This window comes from Peromyscus californicus, unplaced genomic scaffold, assembly GCF_007827085.1.
Source record: "Peromyscus californicus insignis strain IS unplaced genomic scaffold, ASM782708v3 Scaffold_5__1_contigs__length_169319896, whole genome shotgun sequence".
In the NCBI taxonomy this organism is placed as follows: domain Eukaryota; kingdom Metazoa; phylum Chordata; class Mammalia; order Rodentia; family Cricetidae; genus Peromyscus; species Peromyscus californicus.
The window spans coordinates 100,560,797-100,582,307 of NW_026294573.1; the positions used below are offsets into that span (position 1 = coordinate 100,560,797).

The 21,511-nt window shown below is 49.7% G+C and overlaps 1 protein-coding gene across 1 annotated transcript in view; it reads left to right on the top strand.

Annotated features, from left to right (window-relative positions):
* Gabbr2 (gamma-aminobutyric acid type B receptor subunit 2) overlaps positions 1-21,511 on the top strand; it is a 356,326-nt gene that overhangs the window by 108,683 nt on the left and 226,132 nt on the right. Inside the window, 1 exon segment of the mRNA XM_052718497.1 lies at positions 15,529-15,666. Coding sequence (XP_052574457.1) covers positions 15,529-15,666 — 138 coding nt within the window.

A 21,511-nucleotide genomic window follows, 5' to 3' on the forward strand; every position in this document is an offset into this window, starting at 1 on the left:
GTGTGTGTGTGTGTGTGTGTGTGTGTGTGTGTGTGTGTGTGTGTGTGGAGGGGGAGGGATTTGTTGCCACAGCACAGCACAGCCTTCTTGACTGACAAATCTGCTAACTCCTGTTGACATGAAGGGCAGATGAAGCAGGTCACAAAGGGAAGCAGGGTAGGCCTAGAATCCTGTGCCTGATGTAGTGTGGCTCACTCTGTTCTTGTGATTTCATCTTTTTTCTTCCCATCCCTGGGCTACTGCATGTTTGAATGTGTTTTCATGGATATCAGGAGCCTCTCAAGCCCATAGAGTCTGAGAGTGCCCAGGCTCCCTGTTGATACATGTCTTCCTTCTCCAGGGTGCTGGGCCATATTCTCACCAAGCCATTGGCCAGCACCTCTCACCTAGACTACTATTCCCTGCTGACCTCTTTCCTCCCTGGTGCCATCCCACTCTGTGTCAGCTGCCATTGGTGCCCCTCAGCCACCTCCAGTTCATGTCCTCCAGTGACCTGTTCCTTTCTAAAAGAGAGAAAAACATACCTGCTTGCAGTTCACTGTCCTAGGTGCTGGCCCAAGCCTGCCCCACCCCAGCCACCCTGTTTCTTGACACACCCCTTCCCGCTTCCATGTTCCTGCAAGCCCCGCCCCTTTCCACTGCCAGGCCTTTGATCTTGTGGGTAACCTGGCCTGGTGGTCCTTCCTGCTGTACCATCCTTTGCCCCATTTTCAAGCCTCAGCTGAGATGCCACCTCTTCCAAGAAATCTAGCAGACTATCCAGTGTTTTGTTTTGTTTTTAATGTTCCTTGCATCTCTGCCATCTTTCCCACTCAATCCTGTCCTATATGCAGGCTGTTGTTTGAATGTGTCCTCCATTGCTGGTCAGAGCTGTAAGTAATGTTTTCTGCATCCCCAAACCTGGCTCAGTCTGTCGCCTCACCATCCCCTGGTCTGTGAAGAAACACAAGAACGTTCTATAACTCCTTATTGAAATCTCCATTATGCTACTTATCACATTTCCCTCAAATACGTCCATATCTTTCACTTCCTATAGATTACAAGCACCCTGATGGCAGGGCCACATCTGTCTTAGCTCCTCCTTTAGCACTCTGCTCAGGTCCCCAGTCAGTGTTGAAGCTCTGGAGATGGCCCAGTGGCACACAGCAGGAGTTCGGTCCCTCTTTTGCAGGTGACCTGAGCCCCCATCCCTAGGGAAAGGGCTGAAAATGCCTGATATTTGCACAGACCTGCAGGAAAGAACAGCCCCTCCTGACAGGCAGCCCAGGCAAGCTCTGCGTTTGTGACCCTGACTTTTAAAAATGTCACACCTGCATATGCAGCGAGATTTATCGACAGCTAATTAGGGAACGCAGTTTGTATCTACCAAGCTCTGAAAAACATTTTGTAAACCAGGTAATTGGCTTTCCCGGTACAGAGGAGAGCTGGGTGGTGGGGCTCCATCGTTCTCATGTAACTTAGTCTGCAGCTGGCCAAGAATTCAGAGTGATAGCTTCATGGAGAATACAGAAATGCTAGTGGTTCAGTCTTCCAGGTGGACAGCTGGTCAGTGGGCTCTGCTCAAGGGCTGTGTGAGCCTCTCCTGCTCTTCCTTGGCAACCAGTGGCATCCAAGATGGCGGCCGTTCCATCTTGACTCAGAAGCAGATGGCCCGTCCGTCACCCCGAGGAAGGGGTGTGAAAAACTCAAGCTGGCTGCAGTTAATAAGCTCTTGGGACAGAACTATGGAGGCGACTACTTTTATTTTAGGGTGTTCACACCAACGGGGATGGAATCAGTTTTGCAGCAGCAACTCTGTTCAACCAGCGCGTCTGAGACACCTGTGCAGGACCAGGTCCTTCCGAGATGAAGGGAGAATGAGATGGTTCCTTCCAGCACACAAGAGACTCCTCTGATTGTGCCCTTTATCCTCAGGCTGGTGTCAGCGTCCTGAATGATAGTGGATGTTTGCTTTTTCAGTGCAAGACATACGTTCTTACTTCCTGCCATTTCCCCAAATCCTCCTTTGTCTATCTGTAACGTCTTTTCACTTTCTCTAATACTTTATCACATGTGTTCAATTTTGTCAAAGTTATATGGCAGGTCCTTAAAGAAAGCTTGTTTATCCATGTGATCTGACTGGCTGACCACACCTATGCTCCAGAGAATCTGTAGGGGTTTTTTGTTTGTTTGTTTGTCTTTTCAAGACAGGGTTTCTCTGTGTAGTTTTTGGTGCCTGTTCTGGATCTTGCTCTGTAGACTAGGCTGGCCTCGAACTCACAGAAATCTGCCTGGCTCTGCCTCCAGAGTGCTGGGATTAAAGGTGTGCGCCACCGCCGCCAGGTGAGAATCTGTAGGTGTTAAGGTCATTTCTTGTCCATGCCATAGCCAGGTGCAGGGAAGTAAAACAGTGAGAAATAGAGTCATTGGGGGGATGTTCCGCTGGAGTCAGAGGGTTCTGGAGGGGTGTCTGTGGTAGGAGGAGTGGAGCAGGAACAGACTAGTAAGGTGAACCAGACCTCCAGGCACAGAAAACCTGAAGATGGGGACCAGAAAGAAAAGCCTGAAAGCCTGAACTGCAGTACTTCCCTGAGAAAATTCCAGACAGACCAGCAAGGCTCAAACACTGCCCATGGGAGACTCCTGCACCGGCCAGACATGTGGGGGGTCTATGTTCTGTTGTGCTGCCTACTCCATGGGAAGGGGTGCTCCCAGAAAAAGAATGACCTCATCCCCAGAGTTAAGGAGGATTCTTTTTTTTTTTTTTCTTGGGCCTCGATCAGAAGGACTTGGGCCCCCGTAAGGAGGATTCTTAAGGCACAGTTCCTGGAGGTTGTCAGGGCTGCCTCCCCCACCCCACGCCATCCACTGGTCTTTCTATGACTCCATCCCAGGAGCTTAGGGTCACCTCTTCTTCTTCTAAGTCCTTGGATTCTTCCTCACTCACAGCTTGGCTCACCCTGGCATGGTGCACATCATGCCTTTGCTCACATTCCATGACTGAAACTCACACTCAATATACTAGGGTGGTCCGGGGACTATGGTCTCCCCATGTGCTCAGGATGAAGGAAGTAACAACACAGACATCATAAAGCATGTGTTCAGGAATGTCACTCTTAGGCAGATGACTGAATTTTCTGACCCACGGTTTCCTCATTTATAATAATGATGACACTAATAGGGTGCAATCTGTAGGCTGATTGTGAGGCTTAAGTGAGACCATATGTAAAGCATTCAGGATAGCCAGGCACACATAAGTGCTATATAAGGGCTGCCCATGGTGTGATTTATTATTGATCTTTGTTTTGAATGTAACACGCCAGTAACCCTTTACTGAGTATGTATTCCACTCGCGAGTACATGAGCTCACTCTTTCCTAGACAGCCCCTGGTCTTTAGTCGATGATCAGAACGTGTTTGAATGAATTAGTTGCAATGTCAAGTCAATACAGTGTGTGCTCAGCTCAGCTGCCCATGGCATGGCTCTAATCTTTAACGTAGCTTAGCAATGATAGGATGAAGTCCTGCTCTTGGGTTCAGAAAGTTAGCTGCAGAAGACCAGGAAGGAGATGGGAGTGGCTGAGAAAGCACCCTGGCTATGGGAAGCTTCCCAGTTTAAAATGTCTTTCTTGGGGCTGGGGGTGTAACTTAGTTCATAGAGTGCTTGCCCAGCATGCATGGAGCATTGGGTTATCCCCAGTAGGGCATAAGCCAGGTATGGTGGTCCATGCCTGTAATCCTAGCACCGCGGAGCCAGAAGCAGGAGGATCAGAAGTGCAGGGTTAGCCTTAGCTATACAGTTCAAGGCCAGCCCCATGGACTACATAAGACCCTGTCTCAAAGTGGGGGAAACTTTCAATCTGTATAAAAGTCATAAGTGCTTTAAAAAAATACTGAGAGATAAGAAAAAAGTCACCCCAAATCTTACTATATTTAGCATCACAGGACTACTGTTCTTGACATCTCTCTATGCACATATTATAAGTAGAGAGAGGGACATAAAGAGTTTACAGCTTGGGGTCATTACTGGAGCCCACTAGGCTGGGGTTACTGCTTCTCCATTTTGCATGTCGAAGAGGAAGAATGTAAAGGAGAAGGAACTGTTCCGCATTAAGCGATTTTTGCCCACACTACTGAGAACATTTGTTTCTAGCTTTGCTCTTGGAGAGTTGCAGAAGATTCTGGAAAGCAGTGAGGTTAGACTCCCGGCTTTCAACTCCAGTTTTCATTTTTAGATGGTATCGATTAAAGGTCACCTATGGCAGAAGAGAAAATGAACCAGCTTCTAATTCCGTGCCTGTCTCCGCCTTCTCGAGTTCACATTTCCGAGTGTCTTCCCTTCATGTTAAGTGGGTCCAGCTCTCACATCACTACCTCATCACAAGCCCCCACCCCTCTAGTTACATTTCATTTCCCTTTTGATGGGCTGGTATTTGTCAAGTACTTTCTCTCTCCCCTGCCACGACCAAGGTGTAGGTAGCCTTTCCTGACGGTGAGTTCTGTGTGATACAGCACCAGGCTGCAGTCTAAGCGGCATTAGCAGCAGTCACTTGTAGGATGCAGGAGGTGATGTTTCATTCAGTTTGGCGGTGTGGCTGGGAGGGCTCTGAACAAATCAATAAGGGAAAGACAAACAACCCAATAAAACTCTGGGCGAAGTCACCAGTGTGCAAGAGGAAGCTCAGACAGCCCATAAACACAGGAAAGGATCGCTTAGCTTCCCGAGTAACCAGAAACACACGCACAGAAATGAGACAGCGGATACCCACAAGACTGGCAAAATTGGAAGCTGGCGGGGGTGTAGCTGCGAGGTGTCTCAATTCCTGCTGCAGGAAGTGCCAATGGCTCATTGGGAGAGAGTGGGGTATGCCCTGTGAGTCAACAGTTCCATGTCCAGATTTGTGCCATGGAGAACTCCGCATTTTTGCCAGGAACTGTGCATAGAAAGTCTAGCTATCCTGCCTGGAACAACCAAAGCACAACTCAAGCGTCATAGTCAGCTTCAGCTGTGAACTTGACACAACCCAGAGTCACCTGGGAAGAGGAAACCTTGACGGAGGAATCATCTAGATCAGATTGGCCTAGAGCCAAGTCCAGTGAAGCATTTTCTTAATTGCTATTGGATGGAAGAGTGCCAAGCCCTCTGTGGGCAGTGCCATCCCTAGGCAGGTGGACCCGGGCTGCATAAGCAAGCCAGTAAGCTGTATTCTCTATGGCCTTTACTTCAAGCTCCTGTCTTGGCTTCCCTGGATGCTGGTTGAAACCTGTTAACCTGTTAGTTAAAACAGATCCTTTCCTCCTCAAGTGGCTTTTGGTCAGTGTTTTGTCACAGCAACAGAGAAGACAGCTAAGACACCAAGTACCTTTGACAGAGGAGTTAACAGACAGGGTGGTGTATTCAGAAGACCTTGGCCTGCCACACTGCTACAAAATGAAAAGAACTGAACTGTGTTCCACAACACACTTTGCAAAATTAAAATGTAGAGCCAGAAGGGCCTGCTTCTGGAGTGCACAGAGTGATCCCACTTACACAGTTAAACTAAGTGGTGCAGAATTGAGAAAAGGTGTATACACAAAACTTTAAAGACAAGCAAGGATAGGTTCGTGCCAAGTTCAGCCCCAGGGCCCCCTTGGGTGAGGAAGGGTATATGCAGGAGCTGTTCAGGGCTCAGCCTAAATTGGATATTGGACATGGTGTATTCCATAATTATAATTAGGAATTATTTTTAATTTTCTTACTTTACTTATTAGTGTGTGTGTGTGTGTGTGTGTGTGTGTGTGTGTGTGTGTGTGTGTGTGTAAGAGTACTGGTGCATGTATCCCACAGTGCACATGTGAACATCTGTGGACAACTTTGGGGAGTCCTACTGTGTGTTCCAGGGATTGAACTCAGTTCTCTCCTCCTACTGTGTATTCCAGGGATTGAACTCAGTTCTCTCCTCCTACTGTGTGTTCCAGGGATTGAACTCAGTTCTCTCCTCCTACTGTGTGTTCCAGGGATTGAACTCAGTTCTCTCCTCCTACTGTGTGTTCCAGGGATTGAACTCAGTTCTCTCCTCCTACTGTGTGTTCCAGGGATTGAACTCAGGTTGTCAGGCTTGCATATCAAGTACCTTTAACTGCTGAGCCATATCGCTGGCCCAGGAATTTTTATTTAAAATGAAAGTGTTCTGAAATCACATTGCCAAGGACTGAACTCTTGCCATTTGTGTGACCTTGAGTAAATCATTTAACCTTTGGGAGCCTCAGCTTCTCTACCTGTAAAATGGAAATGAAAACAGAACTGATGTTAGTAATACCATGAGACATAAAGTCACCTCTTAATCCTGAGCCCAACACAGTCAGGCTGCGGTATGCGGTAGCTGGCGTTCTCTTCTGTTTCGTTTTGCTTTGCTTTGGAGTTTTAGAAAGGGTCTTGGTGTGTAGCTCAAGTGTGGAGTGCTGGAGTTGCAGGCATGAGCCATCACGCTCACAGCTAGTGTTGTCTTCTGCCAGGCAGATGGAGGTATTTGCGAGACCACTGTAGGCTCCACAACTCCCAAACACTTGTGCTCCAAAGCCTGCCCAGGCACTAAGCACAGACAGAAGCACCCGTACGGGGTGATTAGAGGAGCCAGGGGTGATTTAACCTAAAGACATCTCTGAGTAACACAGGCTGAGCTGAGGTATCTGGGGGGCTCTCCTGAGGTAGAAGACCGTGCTTGCTCGATGAGGCTACAGAGCTGGGGTGAACAAAATGTGGCTCCTGGGCCATATCCAGCTGCTGTGGCTTTTAAAAATAAAGTTTTATTGGCTCTCAGCTCCCGCTCCTTCATGTGTTATCTGTGGCTGTTCGTACTACAGTGGTGGAGATGAGTCGCTGCTCAGGCCCATTGAAGACCAAGAATCTTGCCATCTGGTCCTTTATGGGACTTTGGGACAGAAAATGCAAAAGAAACAGTAGTTTCCAGGCCAACCTAAGGAAGAACTCTATCAGAAGAGACCCTTGCCCTGGAGAGACATTAGCAGACACGGCTGCTCTTGGTGGTAGTTGCGGGGGGGGGCACGGGGGACCGAGGTGGAGGGTGAGGAGGGCTCTGTAACCCGAGAGCAGTTGGACATATTTGCTTTTAAGGTCTCCTTCCAGTCTAACATTCTATGGGGAATAATTCCCAGTTTCCAATGGGTTGTTATTAATTCTGACATTTTCTTTAAAAGAAAAAAAAAACATTTTCACTCTCAGCATCATTTTCTTTGAAATGCTCAAGTCAAAGAAGTATTTTAATTCTTTAAAAGTGAGATTTAAATGAAAATGGAACTCATTCTGGGGGTCTTACTGTTTTCATTTAAAAAAAAGATTTTCATGACTGTTGGATCTATTCCCATCTCTAAGTGCTGAATTTTAAGAGCCCATGTGTGCCAGTGATTTCTCTGGGACAGGTTCTCACAGGGAAAGAGAAGTTGTTGGTGCCCAAACCGTGCATTGGAATGTGCAGGTGGCAACCGCTGGCAGGACTGTGGTCACATTTCCATCTGTGTGAGTTATTACATCCCGTGTGCTGGGCAGGTGGTGACCATGCCAACACTCAGAATGCCCTCCTGAAGTGAATGGAAGACAGTCTAGCAGGGGACTTGCAGGGTGAGGAGGAACCCACCTCTTCCAGGAATCCGAGACCCCTTCTAGGGCTCTGAGAGCAACTTATCAAAAGCCAAGTGGCTGGAAGACACCTTGCCATGTGACTTCTCAAAATCATTGGTCCAGTGAACAGCTAATTAAAAGCCGTCAGACAGATGCCGTAAGCAGGCTATCAAAAGACTTCCAGCATTTACTGGCTTCTGCAAGAGCAGTCCCTAAGAGCGGATGATAATCAACAGAGCGTTGGGGACCATCTCCAAGATCAGCCTTTAGGAAGGAGGGAAATGTGAAATCCACATGACTGACTCCCACCTGAGCTGGAAGGACAAATCTGTGAGATGTGTCTGGTGTCCACAAGGCCTCCCTCAGGAGTTACTTGGAGAAATTTCCCATGTTTCAGTGAACTGGCCATTGAGCAAATTGATACTCAGCAGGTGACCTGTTGGTGAGTCGCTCCGGTGTGCACTCAGCCACCTTGTCCACGAGAGAGTCCTGAGGCCACACAGGAAAGCTACACTCTGGCAAGGACCTCTGGGATTCTCTTTCCTCAGCTTCAAACATGGATTGCTTTTAGCGCGTGAGTCTGTGGAGGCTCAGGCCATGTGTGTGTAGCACAGACTCGGATGCTGTCACAGAGTGCAGAGGGAATTCAGAGCTCATCCCATCCCATGACAGCTCTGTTGTATGTGGGACAGACGTGGGGAGATACTGGCTGCAGGACAAGGAGAAGCCCACAGCAGCTTCTAAATCCCCTGCTGGGATGAGGTTGAAGCCCCCAAGCTGATCCAGCTGTGGCCAGCTGGAAAGTCCACCTTCTTGGAATAATAAATGTCAGCAAAGAAGATTCAGAATCGGAAATTAGGATTAGGGAGAGTAGCTTTAAAGTGGGACAGATTGATAGCCGAGCCTGGCGGCACAAGCCTGTAATTTCTGCCTGTGGGAGCATCCAGGTTAATGTCAGCCTGGTACACATACGGAATTCTGTGCCGGGTTGTGCTATGTGGTTAGACTCTTACTCAAAAGAAGGTAAAAGGGGGCCAACGAGATGGCTCAGTAGGTAAAGGTGCTTGCCACAAGCCTGAAGAGCTGAGTTCAATTCCCAGAACCCACATAAAGGTGGGAGGCTAGAGCTGACTTTACAAGTCATCCTCTGACCTCCAAATACATGCCATGACGTGCTGTATCCCTCCACCCCAATAATATAAAAAAAAATTTGAAGAGAAAAAAGAGGGCTGGGGGATTACTCACTCAGTCATAAATGTGTGTGTTATGCAAGCCTGAGGACCTGAGTTCAAATCCCCAGCACCCACACATATAAAAGTTTGCCCTAGTGGCATGTGCCTGTAGCAATAGTGCTGGGAGGGAGGGCTGGGTAGAGACAGGTGGATCTCTGAAGCTCACTGGCCAGCTCGTCTAGCTAATTGTTAGCTCTAGGTTTAATGAAAGGCTCTATCTAAATAATAATAATGATGATGATGATGATGATGATGATGAGGAGGAGGAGGAGGAGGAGGAGGAGGAGGAGGAGGAGGAGGAGAAGAAGAAGAAGAAGAAGAAGAAGAAGAAGAAGAAGAAGAAGAAGAAGAAGAAGAAAATAAATAATTAGAGCATATTCTAGTTAATTTCCTGTTTCTGTGATCAAAAACAACTTGGGGAGACAGGGGTCAATCTGTCTTACAGGTTGTAGTCCATGGAAGCCAAGGCAGGGACTCAAGGCAGGAGGCTGGAGGCAGGCGCTGAAGCAGCCTTTGGAGGCTCACAGCCAGCTACATTCTTCACACAACCCAGGACCAGCTGCCCAGGGCTGGCACTGCCCACAGCGGGCTAGGCTCTCCTCGTCCTATGCAGTCAGGAAAATGCCCCTGCAGACATGCCTGCGATCCGATCTGATGGAGGCCGTTCCTCAATTGAGCATCCCTCTTCCCAGATGTCTCTAGTTTTCGTCAAGCTGACAGAAACTAACCAGCACAGAGAGAAATAGAGCAAGGACAGATGTCGACATCTGGCCTACACACACACACACACACACACACACACACACACACGCACACGCACACGCACACGCACACAAGCACAAGCACACACACAAGCACACACCTACGCATACAAATGCATGTATACTAATTATGCTACACTACACACACAGGGTGTGGGGAGAAAGGTTCGAGGAAAGAAGAGATTCCGTTTGGGTGGCTTTTAGCACTCCTGTTACAGGAAGAAGAGGTCTCAGTTTCAGAGGTGATTTCTCCTGCCTTAGGCTAAGAACTCTGACACAGAGGTCCTGGCTGGCAGCACTCTCTGAGGGAAATGGTCTTTTCAGAACACTTAGCTTTAACCTTCTCTTCACTTGCTGAGTTCACTAATTATTAGAAACCTCTAAACTGGGAGTCCAGAAATCCGCTCCTAATCTGGGCAAGATGGAGTCCAGTCCATCCTCTTTGGTCCTCAGCTTCCCCTGCAACAGGGCTGGCACAGGGTAGGGGGGATAGATTACATCGCCTGGATTCACACACAAAGAATCGGACCAGGGGACAAAGGCGAAGTAGGGCACAGGAGTCTTTACTTTGCCACATCAGCACATTCGAAACAAGACCTCCCACTACCTGTCATTTTACAGAGGAAACGGCTTTGGCACCGTGTAGACCAGGAAGGACCCGGCCCACACACATGAGGCTAGTTCTTTAAGTGGAGGGAAACTCACTACACCGATCTTGCTTTTCTCATTCTGCCTGAAGACATTAGCTTCTTGTCTTGCTGCAACAGATCACCATGACTGTGGTGGTTTAAACCTCGATCATCCGCCACCTCACAGATCTGTGCCCAGGCCTGCAGCCACGGCATAGCTCTGTAGAGACCCCCTGCTCAGAGCTCTCTACGACATCGCCAGGCCGAGTCTGTATTTTTATATATTTATTTATTTGCAATGTACTAGGGGTTGAACTCAGGGCCTTGCACATGCTAGGAAAGCACTCTATGCCAGGACTAAATTCTCAGCCTTTTAAATTTCTGTTTGGCTAGTTTGAGACAGGCTAAGTTGCCCAAACAGGCTATGGAATTGTGGCCTTACTGCCTTCCCTTCCCTAGTGACTGTGACTCCAGGCAGGTGACAAACCCAGGGCTGGATCCCTAATCTGAAGACATGACTGGAGAAAGTGTGCTTCTGTGCTAATCTGGGTCCCTGGCAGAATCCGGTATCTTTAAAATGTTTTTTAAAATGTTGTGTGCATGTGTGAATTCCTATGTGTATCTAAGCATGTGCACTGTGTACGTGCCTTGTGTTCATGGAGGCCAGAAGAGGGCGTTGTGAGCGCCCAGTGTGGTGTTGGGAACTGAACCTGGGCCCTCTGCAAGAGCAGCAAGCACTCTGAACTGCTGAGCCATCTCTCCAGCCCCAGGATGGAGATTCCTGCCGTTGCAGGACGGAGCCCTCCTCTCCTTGACACAGGACCCTCTTCACCTTTAAACCACAGTGACTAACAAGGCCCTGCTATGCTTCCAATCTCTAATTTCTCTGTTGCTCCCAGGCAAAGATCTGAGCTGTTAAGGGCTTGTGGGGCTACGGTGAGCTCACATGGATCTTAATTTAAGGTCAGCTAATTAGTACCTCAATTACATGGGCAAAATCCCTTTTGCCGGGAAATGACATTCCTGGGAGTAACACTGGGGAGCGAGGGCCTTTGGAGGCAAAACTCTGTCTGTCATTCCTAGTCTGATGAGAACTGAGTCAGGGAAACATTTGGTAAGCTTGAGAGAGTCTTCTACCTGCAAGAAGAGGTTGTCAGATAGGCCGAGATTTGTGAGTTGACTGAGCCAGGAGCTGTGTGTTCGGGAGCAGCCAGCCCCGTTGCTAATACAGCATCTTGGGCAGATGGATGATGTTGCTAAGCAAACAAGTATGAAGAATCTCATTGTCCTGAATATTGTTTTCATGCAGCTCTGACGATAGATCTTGGGGCTCTGCGCTATGATTGTCATTAGACGAGAAAACAAGAAAATTCCTTTCAGATATGTATTCAGACCAGAAATGGCTCAGGAAATCAGGGCAGATAAATGACCCCTGAGCTGCTGTGTCTACACACCTCTGTGGCGGGTGAAGCCCTCTCAGCTGTGGAGTGGAGTGGGGGAGTTAGCTCGGGACCCCCAAGAAATACAAAGCAGCGGGAGAATTCTTCTCCATCATTGCCTAACTTCTTCCCTTCCTCCTCTCCCTCCCCTCTTTTGTTATTGACTGCCCCTCAAATTAATCCACCTGTTGATTGATTGTTTGTTTGTTTGTTTGTTTATCTATCAGGGTTTCGTGGACCCCACACTGGCCTTAGACTCACTATGTAGCAAGTCCCCAACCAAGTTCTGGATTACAGATGAGCACCACCGCCCCCAGTTATGTGGTGGTGAGGGGTGCCTCTTGCATGCCAGGCAAGGACTCTACCAACTGGGTTACATCTCCAGCTCCAAACTCAAATTAAGATGTGAAAGTCGAATTCTCTTTATTATCTACAGGTTACAGTCCAAACTCCCCAGCGTGGCAGTGAGGGTCCTCCTTCCCCTTTTCCAGGCTTCCAGTCCTCTTCAGTCAGGTGGGGTGGGGGCGTGCGGGGCTGGGCTATTTCTCTCTCCTTCCTGACCCTGCCCCATATGCTGCCTTCTCTCAGCGCATCCCCTTGGCTCTCCTTGACCCTGTGGGCTGATCCGTCCCTAAGTGCTGTCCACCACACAAGGTGGACACCACACTCCCCAGCTCATAGCCTCTGAGGTCTGAGGCCAGAGCTTCTGTATGGGGCTATCCTGTTTGTAAACACCTGCTCTACCCCTATGATGGCCACTTACGGGGACCATGTGGGTAAGTGGGAAGAAAGAAGATGAAGGATGATGGACAAACAGAAGGAGACAGGGTGGGTGTGGTGGTACAGGCTCATCATCCCAGCTTCTCTTCTCAGGAGGCTGACTCAGGAAGGCCAGCCTGGGCAACTTAGGGAGACGCTGGCACAAAGCAAAACCTAGAGAGGGCTGTGGTGCAGCTCAGTGGTACAGCATTCACCTAGCATGCGCAAAGCCCTGGGGACAACCCCTGATACTGCAACAAGAAAAAGGAGACAGATGTGCAAATTTGGAAGCTGTGGGGAGAGTCATGGGCTCCCCACACTTACCCTGTCCTCATGGAATCCAGACTGGAGCTGTGAGCAGACCACAGTGAAGCAAATGGCAAGTCCACACCCTCCAGTCAGCATCCGGACAGACAGACAGACAAAAACCAGAATGATTGTTAGAGGCCAACCTTTGATATAGCAACATGACATCATCTAGAAGTTCACACTACAAAACCACCACCACCCCCACCCCCCAAAAAAATCCCAAAGCAGTCTTATAATGTTTTAAGTAAACCTATGATTTGATGTTGGACTTGATTCATAGCTATCTTGGGCTGTGCCGGGCCTCAGAGTCCCGTTGGACATACCTGTCTGGATAGTGATGAGGGCTGGGTGCCATTGCTTGGGAGGCCTGATTGAGGGGAGGTGAGTTAAAACTATGTTTCCAGCAAAGGAAGCAGGAAGTGCAGTAACCCAGGGGCCAGAAAGAGATGTCCTTGATTTTAGGGATTTAAAGGTGGCTGGGGAGGCCTGGCTTGGGGAGCAGCAGGGAGAGAGGAGAGGAGTCAGGCACCCTGAGAAACAGGACTCTCACTGTGAAGAGAATTGAGAACATTATCCCAACCTTGTGAATAACACGGACAAGTGGTACCCGAGGGTTTTCTAACTGCCCTGCTGGAGGGTCATCTGGCTGGAGGGATGGATGCCTGCCAGTTGACTGGGGCCCAGCTCTTTACAGGTTTCAACAGCTAGTACCATGCTTTAGTTCTCAAAGATTTTCTTGTCTGTAAATGTTCTAGCTTTCTTTTAATTCTTAAAAAAAATACTTTATGTATACAGGTATTTTGATTGCATATGTTTCTGTGCACCACGTGTCTGTGGAAGCCAGAGGACAGTGTTGGATCCCCTGAAACTGGACTTACAGACAGTTGTGCCCTGCCATATGGGTGCTGGGAATTGAACCCGGGTCCTCTGGAATAACAGCCAGTGCTCCTAAGCAGTGTGCATAGGATCCATTGTCACGGGGAGAGGGAGTTTTCTCCTTTTGAGATTTGTGTGCTGGTAGACCTCTCACAAGAGCAGGGAGGCAGTGGGGTGAGAAGGAATCCATGTTTTTCGGAGGCCACTGCAGTGATGCGCTTTGCTGAGCTCCAGGCTGACAGGAGGTCCTCTGTTGATGGGGAGCTGACCTCTGGCTGAGAGAGAGGGAGAGGGAGAGGGAGAAGGGGAGAGTGAGCCATGAGGATTCCTGCCACATTTTTCCTCTTGTCATTTCCTCCTTGGAGTACCCTGGTATGTTTCCTTGGTCAGGTTTTCTTTCTAGTCCTGGGCAGAGCTGTGCCCTCAGGAACCAGCTCTGGGCTGAGCACAGAGCAGCACGTTTTCACCATTGAATTCTCCTCTTGAGGTGAATGGCATCTTTTCTCTCCATCACCACCCCCACCCCACTCCAACCCCCCCACCCACACACACGCATGTGTGCACAAGCACTGTGACAAGTGTACATCACATCAAGTTACCATTTGAACACCCTTCTAGTGTCTGGTGACATTAAATGCATTCATAATTGTCACAGCGTTTAGTCTCCAGACCTTTGCCATGATTGCACACTCAAGCCCTCAGCCTGTTGAGCCGTAATCCCCACCCCCCCACTCTCTCTGCACCCCCCACAACCACAACTGTAGTTCCTGCTTCTGTGAATTTGTCCACTCAAGGTACTTCATGTGAGTGGAATCATTCAGTAACCAGCCTGTCAGAAATGAAGGGATTTTAAAGAGACACTTTTGTTCCTCAATCTGACTATCAGACTATTGAAATAATGGACCCCAAAATAATGGAACTCCCCCAGGCATCTCATGCTGGGAGGAGAAAGAGACTGAGCGCTTGCTGGTGGCTAGAGGAGGAGCTTGTCTCAGAAAAGAGATTTCACATCTCTAGCAATTTGTTAGGCCACCTTGCAAGGTGAGATGGGAGCCCAGACAACTGTGGATCAGTACTGGGTGGGACCACACCATGCCCAGACTGCTTAGATATGGACATCCCCAGCCCCCTATTTAACCTTTCATCTCACTTTAGGACTCAGGAAATGAACTAGAGGGGATCAATGACTCTGCTTCTCCTACTTTCCATGTGACCACATCAAACAATTCTTCTTCCCCTGCTTTTTACCATTCATTTGGCTGTATCATGGGTCAGAATTCCTTCCCTCTTTAAGGGTGAATAATATTCTACTGTATGTGCGTACCGCAATTTGCCTGTCCCTTCATTTGTTGATGGACTTTGAGAGTTTCTGCTTTGAGGCTGTTGTGTGACTGGTCCTGCTCTGAACATGGGGTGCGGATATCTCTGAGTCCTTCCTCTCAGTTCTTTAGGGTTCCCATCTAGACGTAGAGTTATTGTACCATATGGTAACTCTTTGTTGACTCTTCGGGGTAGACATGTTTTCTTCAGTGTAACTGCTTCACATAACCACAGCTAGCGTACAGTTTCCTCACATGCTGTCAACACTTGGCCTCGTCTGTTTTCACAATAGCCAGAGTGCGGCCTCATTTTCTAAAATGTAAATGACTGTGGAAAGGCGGCTGGGGAGGGGGCGGCTTTCCTCTGTGTGTGTAAAGGAGATGGCAGAGGGAGGGGTTTTGAGGGTCCTAGAGAGGGTCTGGGGTGTGGTACCCAAAACCTCCCTAAGCTCAGGGCCTGGGCTTGGGGCTGAGTGGAGCAGCCCACGCTGGACAAACTGAGGCCTAAGGGTTTCCTGTGATGACAGGTTGACTGACCCGGCTGTGGGGCTCTTGGCTCAGGAGAACCTGTGTCTAGTTTGAACCTTGCTCTCTTTGTTTCTCTCCAGTGTGACAATGCAAAGGGATTGAAAGCCTTCTATGATGCAATAAAGTATGGACCGAACCATTTGATGGTGTTTGGAGGCGTCTGTCCGTCTGTCACATCAATCATCGCTGAGTCCCTCCAAGGCTGGAATCTGGTCCAGGTAAGGGCCGAGCCCCCACCCCAGCCACAGTGGAACTGTCTTTGTGGGCTGCAAGTACTTAGCAGGACTGTGGTTCCTACGCTGCACAGCCACCCACGGCCCTCACTCCTGGCCTGGCCCCTGGCCTTTCCTTCCATTGAATACACTAGGGGTCCTTAAACTGTGTGTGCTATCTCGTGTGTCTGGAGCCACAGTGCTCTCAAGCTGACTCCCTAGCCAGACTTCCAGGCCCATGAAGTTGTATCAGTTTGACTGTGCCGATGATCATCTCTCTGCTCTCGTCACCGGCTCCACAGCAGTGCTCTCAGACAGCACCGTGCCTCAGGCAGCACCTGCCCCTCAGATAGTACCCCCCTCAGATAGCACAGCCTCCAAGGCAGCACTCCCCCCCCAGACAGCGTCGCCTTCAGGCAGCACCACCTCCATCCCTTGCCTCAGACAGCAACAGTCCCACATGAACCCAGGGCTGCCTCCGAGCCCTGTTCACTATATCTTATGTCAGATGCCCCCTATCCTTTCCTTACTGGATCTTCCTCCCCCACTGAAGTTCTCCTTTGACCACCAAGACTCTCTCTTCTTCATTAAGTCATTCCTGGGCTCCTGGCCAGGTATTGGCTTTCTACCATAGACGACTTTTACACCATTGAATGTTTCAGTGGGTGTGTAGCTGGTTAGAGATGAGGCTCAAACAGTGAGAGCTGTTACTTTGGGATAGGGGGAAAAAAGTATAGAAAGATATGACCATGAGGATGAATGGTGGTGACCCATGTACATTTCATTCATCTATCTATCCATCCGTCATCTATTTACCCCTCCATCCATCCACCATCTATTTACCCCTCCATCCATCCATCCATCCATCCATCCATCCATCTATCATCTGTTTATCCATCTATCATCTATTTACCCTTCCACCTATCATCTACCCATCCAGCTACCCAGCTACTCATCTATCCATCTATCTATTCATATACCCTTCTACCTACTATTTTCCTTCCTTCCAACCAACTAACAAATATTTAGGACAACTTCCTTTCTGCCTGGAATTCTGGTAGGCACTGGGGATGTAGAACTGAAGGTTGGAAATGGTCCTCATCGTGTCAGAACTTGCATTCTGAGAAGAGGCCAGGAAATAAACAAAGAAGTAGCAGTAATCTTAAGGGTTGTCCCTACAGCCTGCCATGCACCAGACACTGTTCTGAGCCAGCCCTAATGTGCATTAATTCAGTCTTTATTACTTGTCTATTATCATCCCTGTTTTATGTATAAGAAAACTGAGACACACAGGGTCTATGGAACTTGCCTAAGGAGTCACAGCTAATGAGTAGAAAGATCAAATTTAAATTCAACTAGACTGGCCCTTGCAATGCGATTGTTGTAAGAAGACAGAGCTGTGCTCAAAATAAGCAGGGGTGTGGGGTTAAATAGTTGCTACGTGGGCACTTGGCAAAGGCCTCTGGGAATTGATAACATTGGATCTGAGATCTAAAGGGTAGGAAAGGGCTACTGGGTGAAGTGCATCACTGTTCACTGTTCCCAGGATGACGAATTCAGACAGACAGACAGTAATAAGAAAGGGTCTACATGTCTAGGGACAGAAGTTGGGGTTCAGGAGCTACAGGGCTGGGGCTGAACAGTCAGAACGGTGACAGGGCACCAACAGGAACCTTCCCTGAGTCCGTGAGTACAGGTCTACATGCCTTGGGTACTGCAGCTAGAGTCCAAGCTTTCGAGAGAGGAGATGAGGTACAAGGCATGGCAGAGGCGAGGTGAGGGACTGGCGGCCCATTGAGCAGAGTTACTGCTGAGGCAGAAGAAGGTGACAGACAGATGGTGACACAGAGAAGAACACTGCTGGGGGAATGCAGTGTCAGGAGGTGGGAATGTGGGTGGGTTTGGGCCACGGTGACCCTTCATGCTGCTGGTTGTGGGCCTGTGCAACAGGAGAGGAGGCTGGAAAGCCGCAAACCTCACAGCATCCAGGGAGCTAGCACAGGGCAGGTGTGTGAGCACCTGCCTTTAAGCCCTCAAGGTGTCCCCAGCTGTTGCAAGACCGTGGCCCAGGCACTCGCCTTCTCTGGACTTTGCTCTTGATCGAAGGAGGCTCCACAAACAGGGAGCCGAGGGTAGAAGACAGGTAGGCCGAAGAATCCAAAGTCTCCATGGAGACCATGGTCAGTGTGGTCTTGGCTATAGGGCCACATCGGGCAAGGAAGTCTGCCAGTTCTGTCTCCCCATCCCTCTGCAAATTTGATGTGTATCTGGGACCAGCTTCTTGGGTGGCACTGAAGTGCGGCCCACCACTTCCCTTCTCGTGGTTCTTTCCAGGTCCCAGGGCCAGATCAAGGGCTCTGGTGGGATGCAAAGATGAAAGGACCCGGATACCTGGGAACTGGACAGATCTGGGTGCTCTGGTGATTTGGGAGGCAGAATGGTAGACCAAGCCCAAGGGAGCCGTTCTCCTCCAGCAGAGTCTGAATGTGAGAAGGCAGGCAGATCTGGATCCTGGTGGGAGTGGCCTGGCAGCCTGGAAACTTCCCTCCCGCCTTCACTCACAGAAACTGTACATCCATTTGTTAGGATTCAAACTATGGCTCCTAACTCCCAAGCTACCTCCGCCCCTCTCTGGAGGCTGAGCTCACCCACAAAAGGTGGGTGGGTCTGCAGCTGCTGGAGGATTTGAGTGCCATGACTTATTTCAGAACTGGCCTCTGGGGTGTGGGCTGCGTAAGGAGCTCTGACTGGGTGTGGGGCACTTGCTGGACAGAGACACCCCCCACCCCGGATTACTGGAATGAGAGAATGAGAATAAGCTGTTTCTGTTTCTTGAGCCACAAAATTAGCGATTTGCACATCACTGGGGTGAAAACTCACACAGGTTAATTTTAACTTTTGCCTTTTGCTGCGTTTCTTGATTCAGGCCTGCTGTGAGGGAGGCTCATACTGTGTTTGTCCTGATCTGAGTCACTCAGTCACTGGGAGCCTAAATTCCCACACCCCAACATGAGGACCAGGGCAGGGTAACTCCATTCCTCTTCCATCCCAGGCAGCTCCTGGGCATGATTTGGGGCTGTAATCTGGGCATCACAAAGGGAGAGACCAACTAGGGTACAAGAAGGAAGGAGCTAACTGGACGTCAAAGGACAGAGCATGTTGGCACTGCAGAGGAGGCTGGGGTTTGGGTCTCCATGGCCATCTGGGAGATTGCCTGGTGATCTGTGGTACAGGTGTGAGAGGAAGGAGGCATGTGATAGATAGAGGGGATCCGGTTTTCCATACCTGCAGGCCATCCACGCAGGTGAATCCGTGAGGTCGTAGGCTTGCTAACGTTCCTTCCCTGGGAGAGATGTGAGCATCTACCTCCTCCTGTAGTCCTGATGACAAACCAAAGTACAGTTCCACTGCAGCTCACCCCAGGGAACCAAGGAGTTCATTGGAGTTGTTTACAGTAGCATGTGTGAGAGGGATTACAGACCCCAAAGCAGCCTCATTGTAAGGCCTTCACTCAGCATGGATGATGGTGGCTTCCTTGTAGCCACATAGATGGAGCCTTCACTCCATCTTCTACCCCTCATCTTCTCCAGCTCATGTGTGATAGCACCATCCCTAGGCCATGAGGCCATAGCAATAGGGCTGGACACTCAGGTGAGGCTCCAATGACTCCCCTTCCCCCTCCTTCTAGGAGGGAATATCAACAGTCCACATGCCCAGTCACGACGGTCCCTGGCTAAGCAGGCACAGGCGGCCATTGTGCTTTGAGAACAGCTCTGTACCACACCCCAGTTGCCGAAGGGGCCCTGAGCATTGCAGTGTCGGCTAGGTCTGCTCTGGGAAGACAGAACATGGAGGAGAGGGATCAGACTGACGGCTTGCAACCCCTGTGAGGGGGTGGCAATATGCATGCTTCAGGGAAGAAACCCTGGGGCTCCATTCTGTATAGGACTGGGTTAGAGTATTCGTCAACTCCCTCGACGACCCAGTTTTCACCCTGGGCCAGCTCAGTGCCAGCAGCTCAGGTCACTGCTACGTACTCTGCTCCTGGAGACTTGGTGGCCAGGTCTTCACCAGGACTTCACTCATCTCTAGGGAGCCTTAGTAAATGCTTCTGCACAGGTGTGGTGAGGAGGACACACGGGCAACTAGCGGTAAGAGACTGCAGCTGGGGCGTGTTGGCCTGGGTCACCAAGGCAAAGCCCCACTGTGTGCTGTGTCAGGACATTTCCCCAGCCTACCTTCTGATCTTCATGCTGCTGGCCTCAGGACGCACTGTTCCCTCAGCCTCTGGGGTCCTTTTACCCAGCAGGAGCCTGTTCATTCTTCATGGCACATCTGAGAAGCCCCTTCCTCTAGGAGGCATCCCCGCCGCTACCCTGTTCTCTACCTTACGTCCCCCTTCCTAAGCATTCACTGCTCTTTATCCCATCGTGGTCTGTATCTTCCGGAAGTCAGGACCTTTCACTCCTGAACTCCACACCCATGCTCGGCAGTGCTCAGCCCCTCGGCTCAGAAGGCAGGTTATCCAAGCCTGCCAGCCCTTAGATGACTCAAGAACTTTCAGCCATAGCACTTGTCAAACAGATGCAAAGGACCCGAGGTGGGCCTTGGCTCTGCCACAGCCACCTCCATGTCCTGACTCACTATGTTTTGGTCACCTGATTCACCTGAGCAAAATCTCAGAGCTCATCCTCAGGAAGCTGAAGGTGCACCACATAGGATCCCACCTCTAACTCTGGTGACAATGATCCCCCAAGCTCGCTCTCTCTCTCTCTCTCTCTCTCTCTCTCTCTCTCTCTCTCTCTCTCTCTCTCTCACACACACACACACACACACACACACACACACACATACACACAAACACACACACACACACACACACACACACACACACACACACACACACACACACCAGCTGTGTCTGTCCTTCTGAAGCCTGGGCTGGGAAAAGGCAAGAGAATTGGAGCAGGACAAGGATGATGGAGATTTCATAGCTTGACCAAGATATGGAGGCAAAGGTAGCCTCAGAGCAGGACAGATCTCCCGCTTCTCAGGAGCAGGCCAAGGGCTGCTTCAGCTTGCAAGCCGCCACCATAGTGAAGATGAAAATAAGGTCAGATTCCTCTCAGACTAAAGGGCGGCTCATGAGAACTGCAAACACTAGATCCCTAAGAACTGTGTCCCACGGAGCTTGTCCTTTAAAAGGCTCCATGGTAGATTATTAACTGATGGATGCCTTTCTCTAGGTGCCTCCAAGGTGCCCCTGCAGCCCACCCTGCCTCCTTGGCACACCCCTGAGGAGCTTCTTGAGCAGGAAAGGTCTGGCTTCCATAGGAACTGTCTCCTTGGATAAGCTCCTGTGAGGCTGGAGCTGGTGGAGGCCCCGGGGCCATCACAATGGAGAAGGCAGACTTTGCAGACCCATTGCCAGTAAAGTTCCGGTACATCCAGGACTCTGTTTCCCAGAACTGGAAATCTTGCTTGGTTTTGACATTTAAAAAAAATCACTGAAAACCCTGAATCTGGGACCCTTTGCTGCTTGACAAATTCCAGTGTCTCTCTGAACTGCCACTCGGTGCCATTTGCTTCCTAGGAACAGGAATTTTGTGATTTGATTCGATGTTCTCGCATGATTATTTTATTAAACTGTAGGTTGCCTGAGAAATCAAACACTTCCTACTGAGCTGTGGGTTGTAGAATTTGAGGTGGGTTCACAGGATGACAGGACTGGGAGGGGCTGAGCTCCCCTTGGATTTGTAGGCAGGGCATGGCCTCGCCCATCTTCTCCCTGTTAGAATACCACCCCTTGGCTCCCTGAGCTCTGCTGGAGACCTTTGTCTTATCTCTCAGA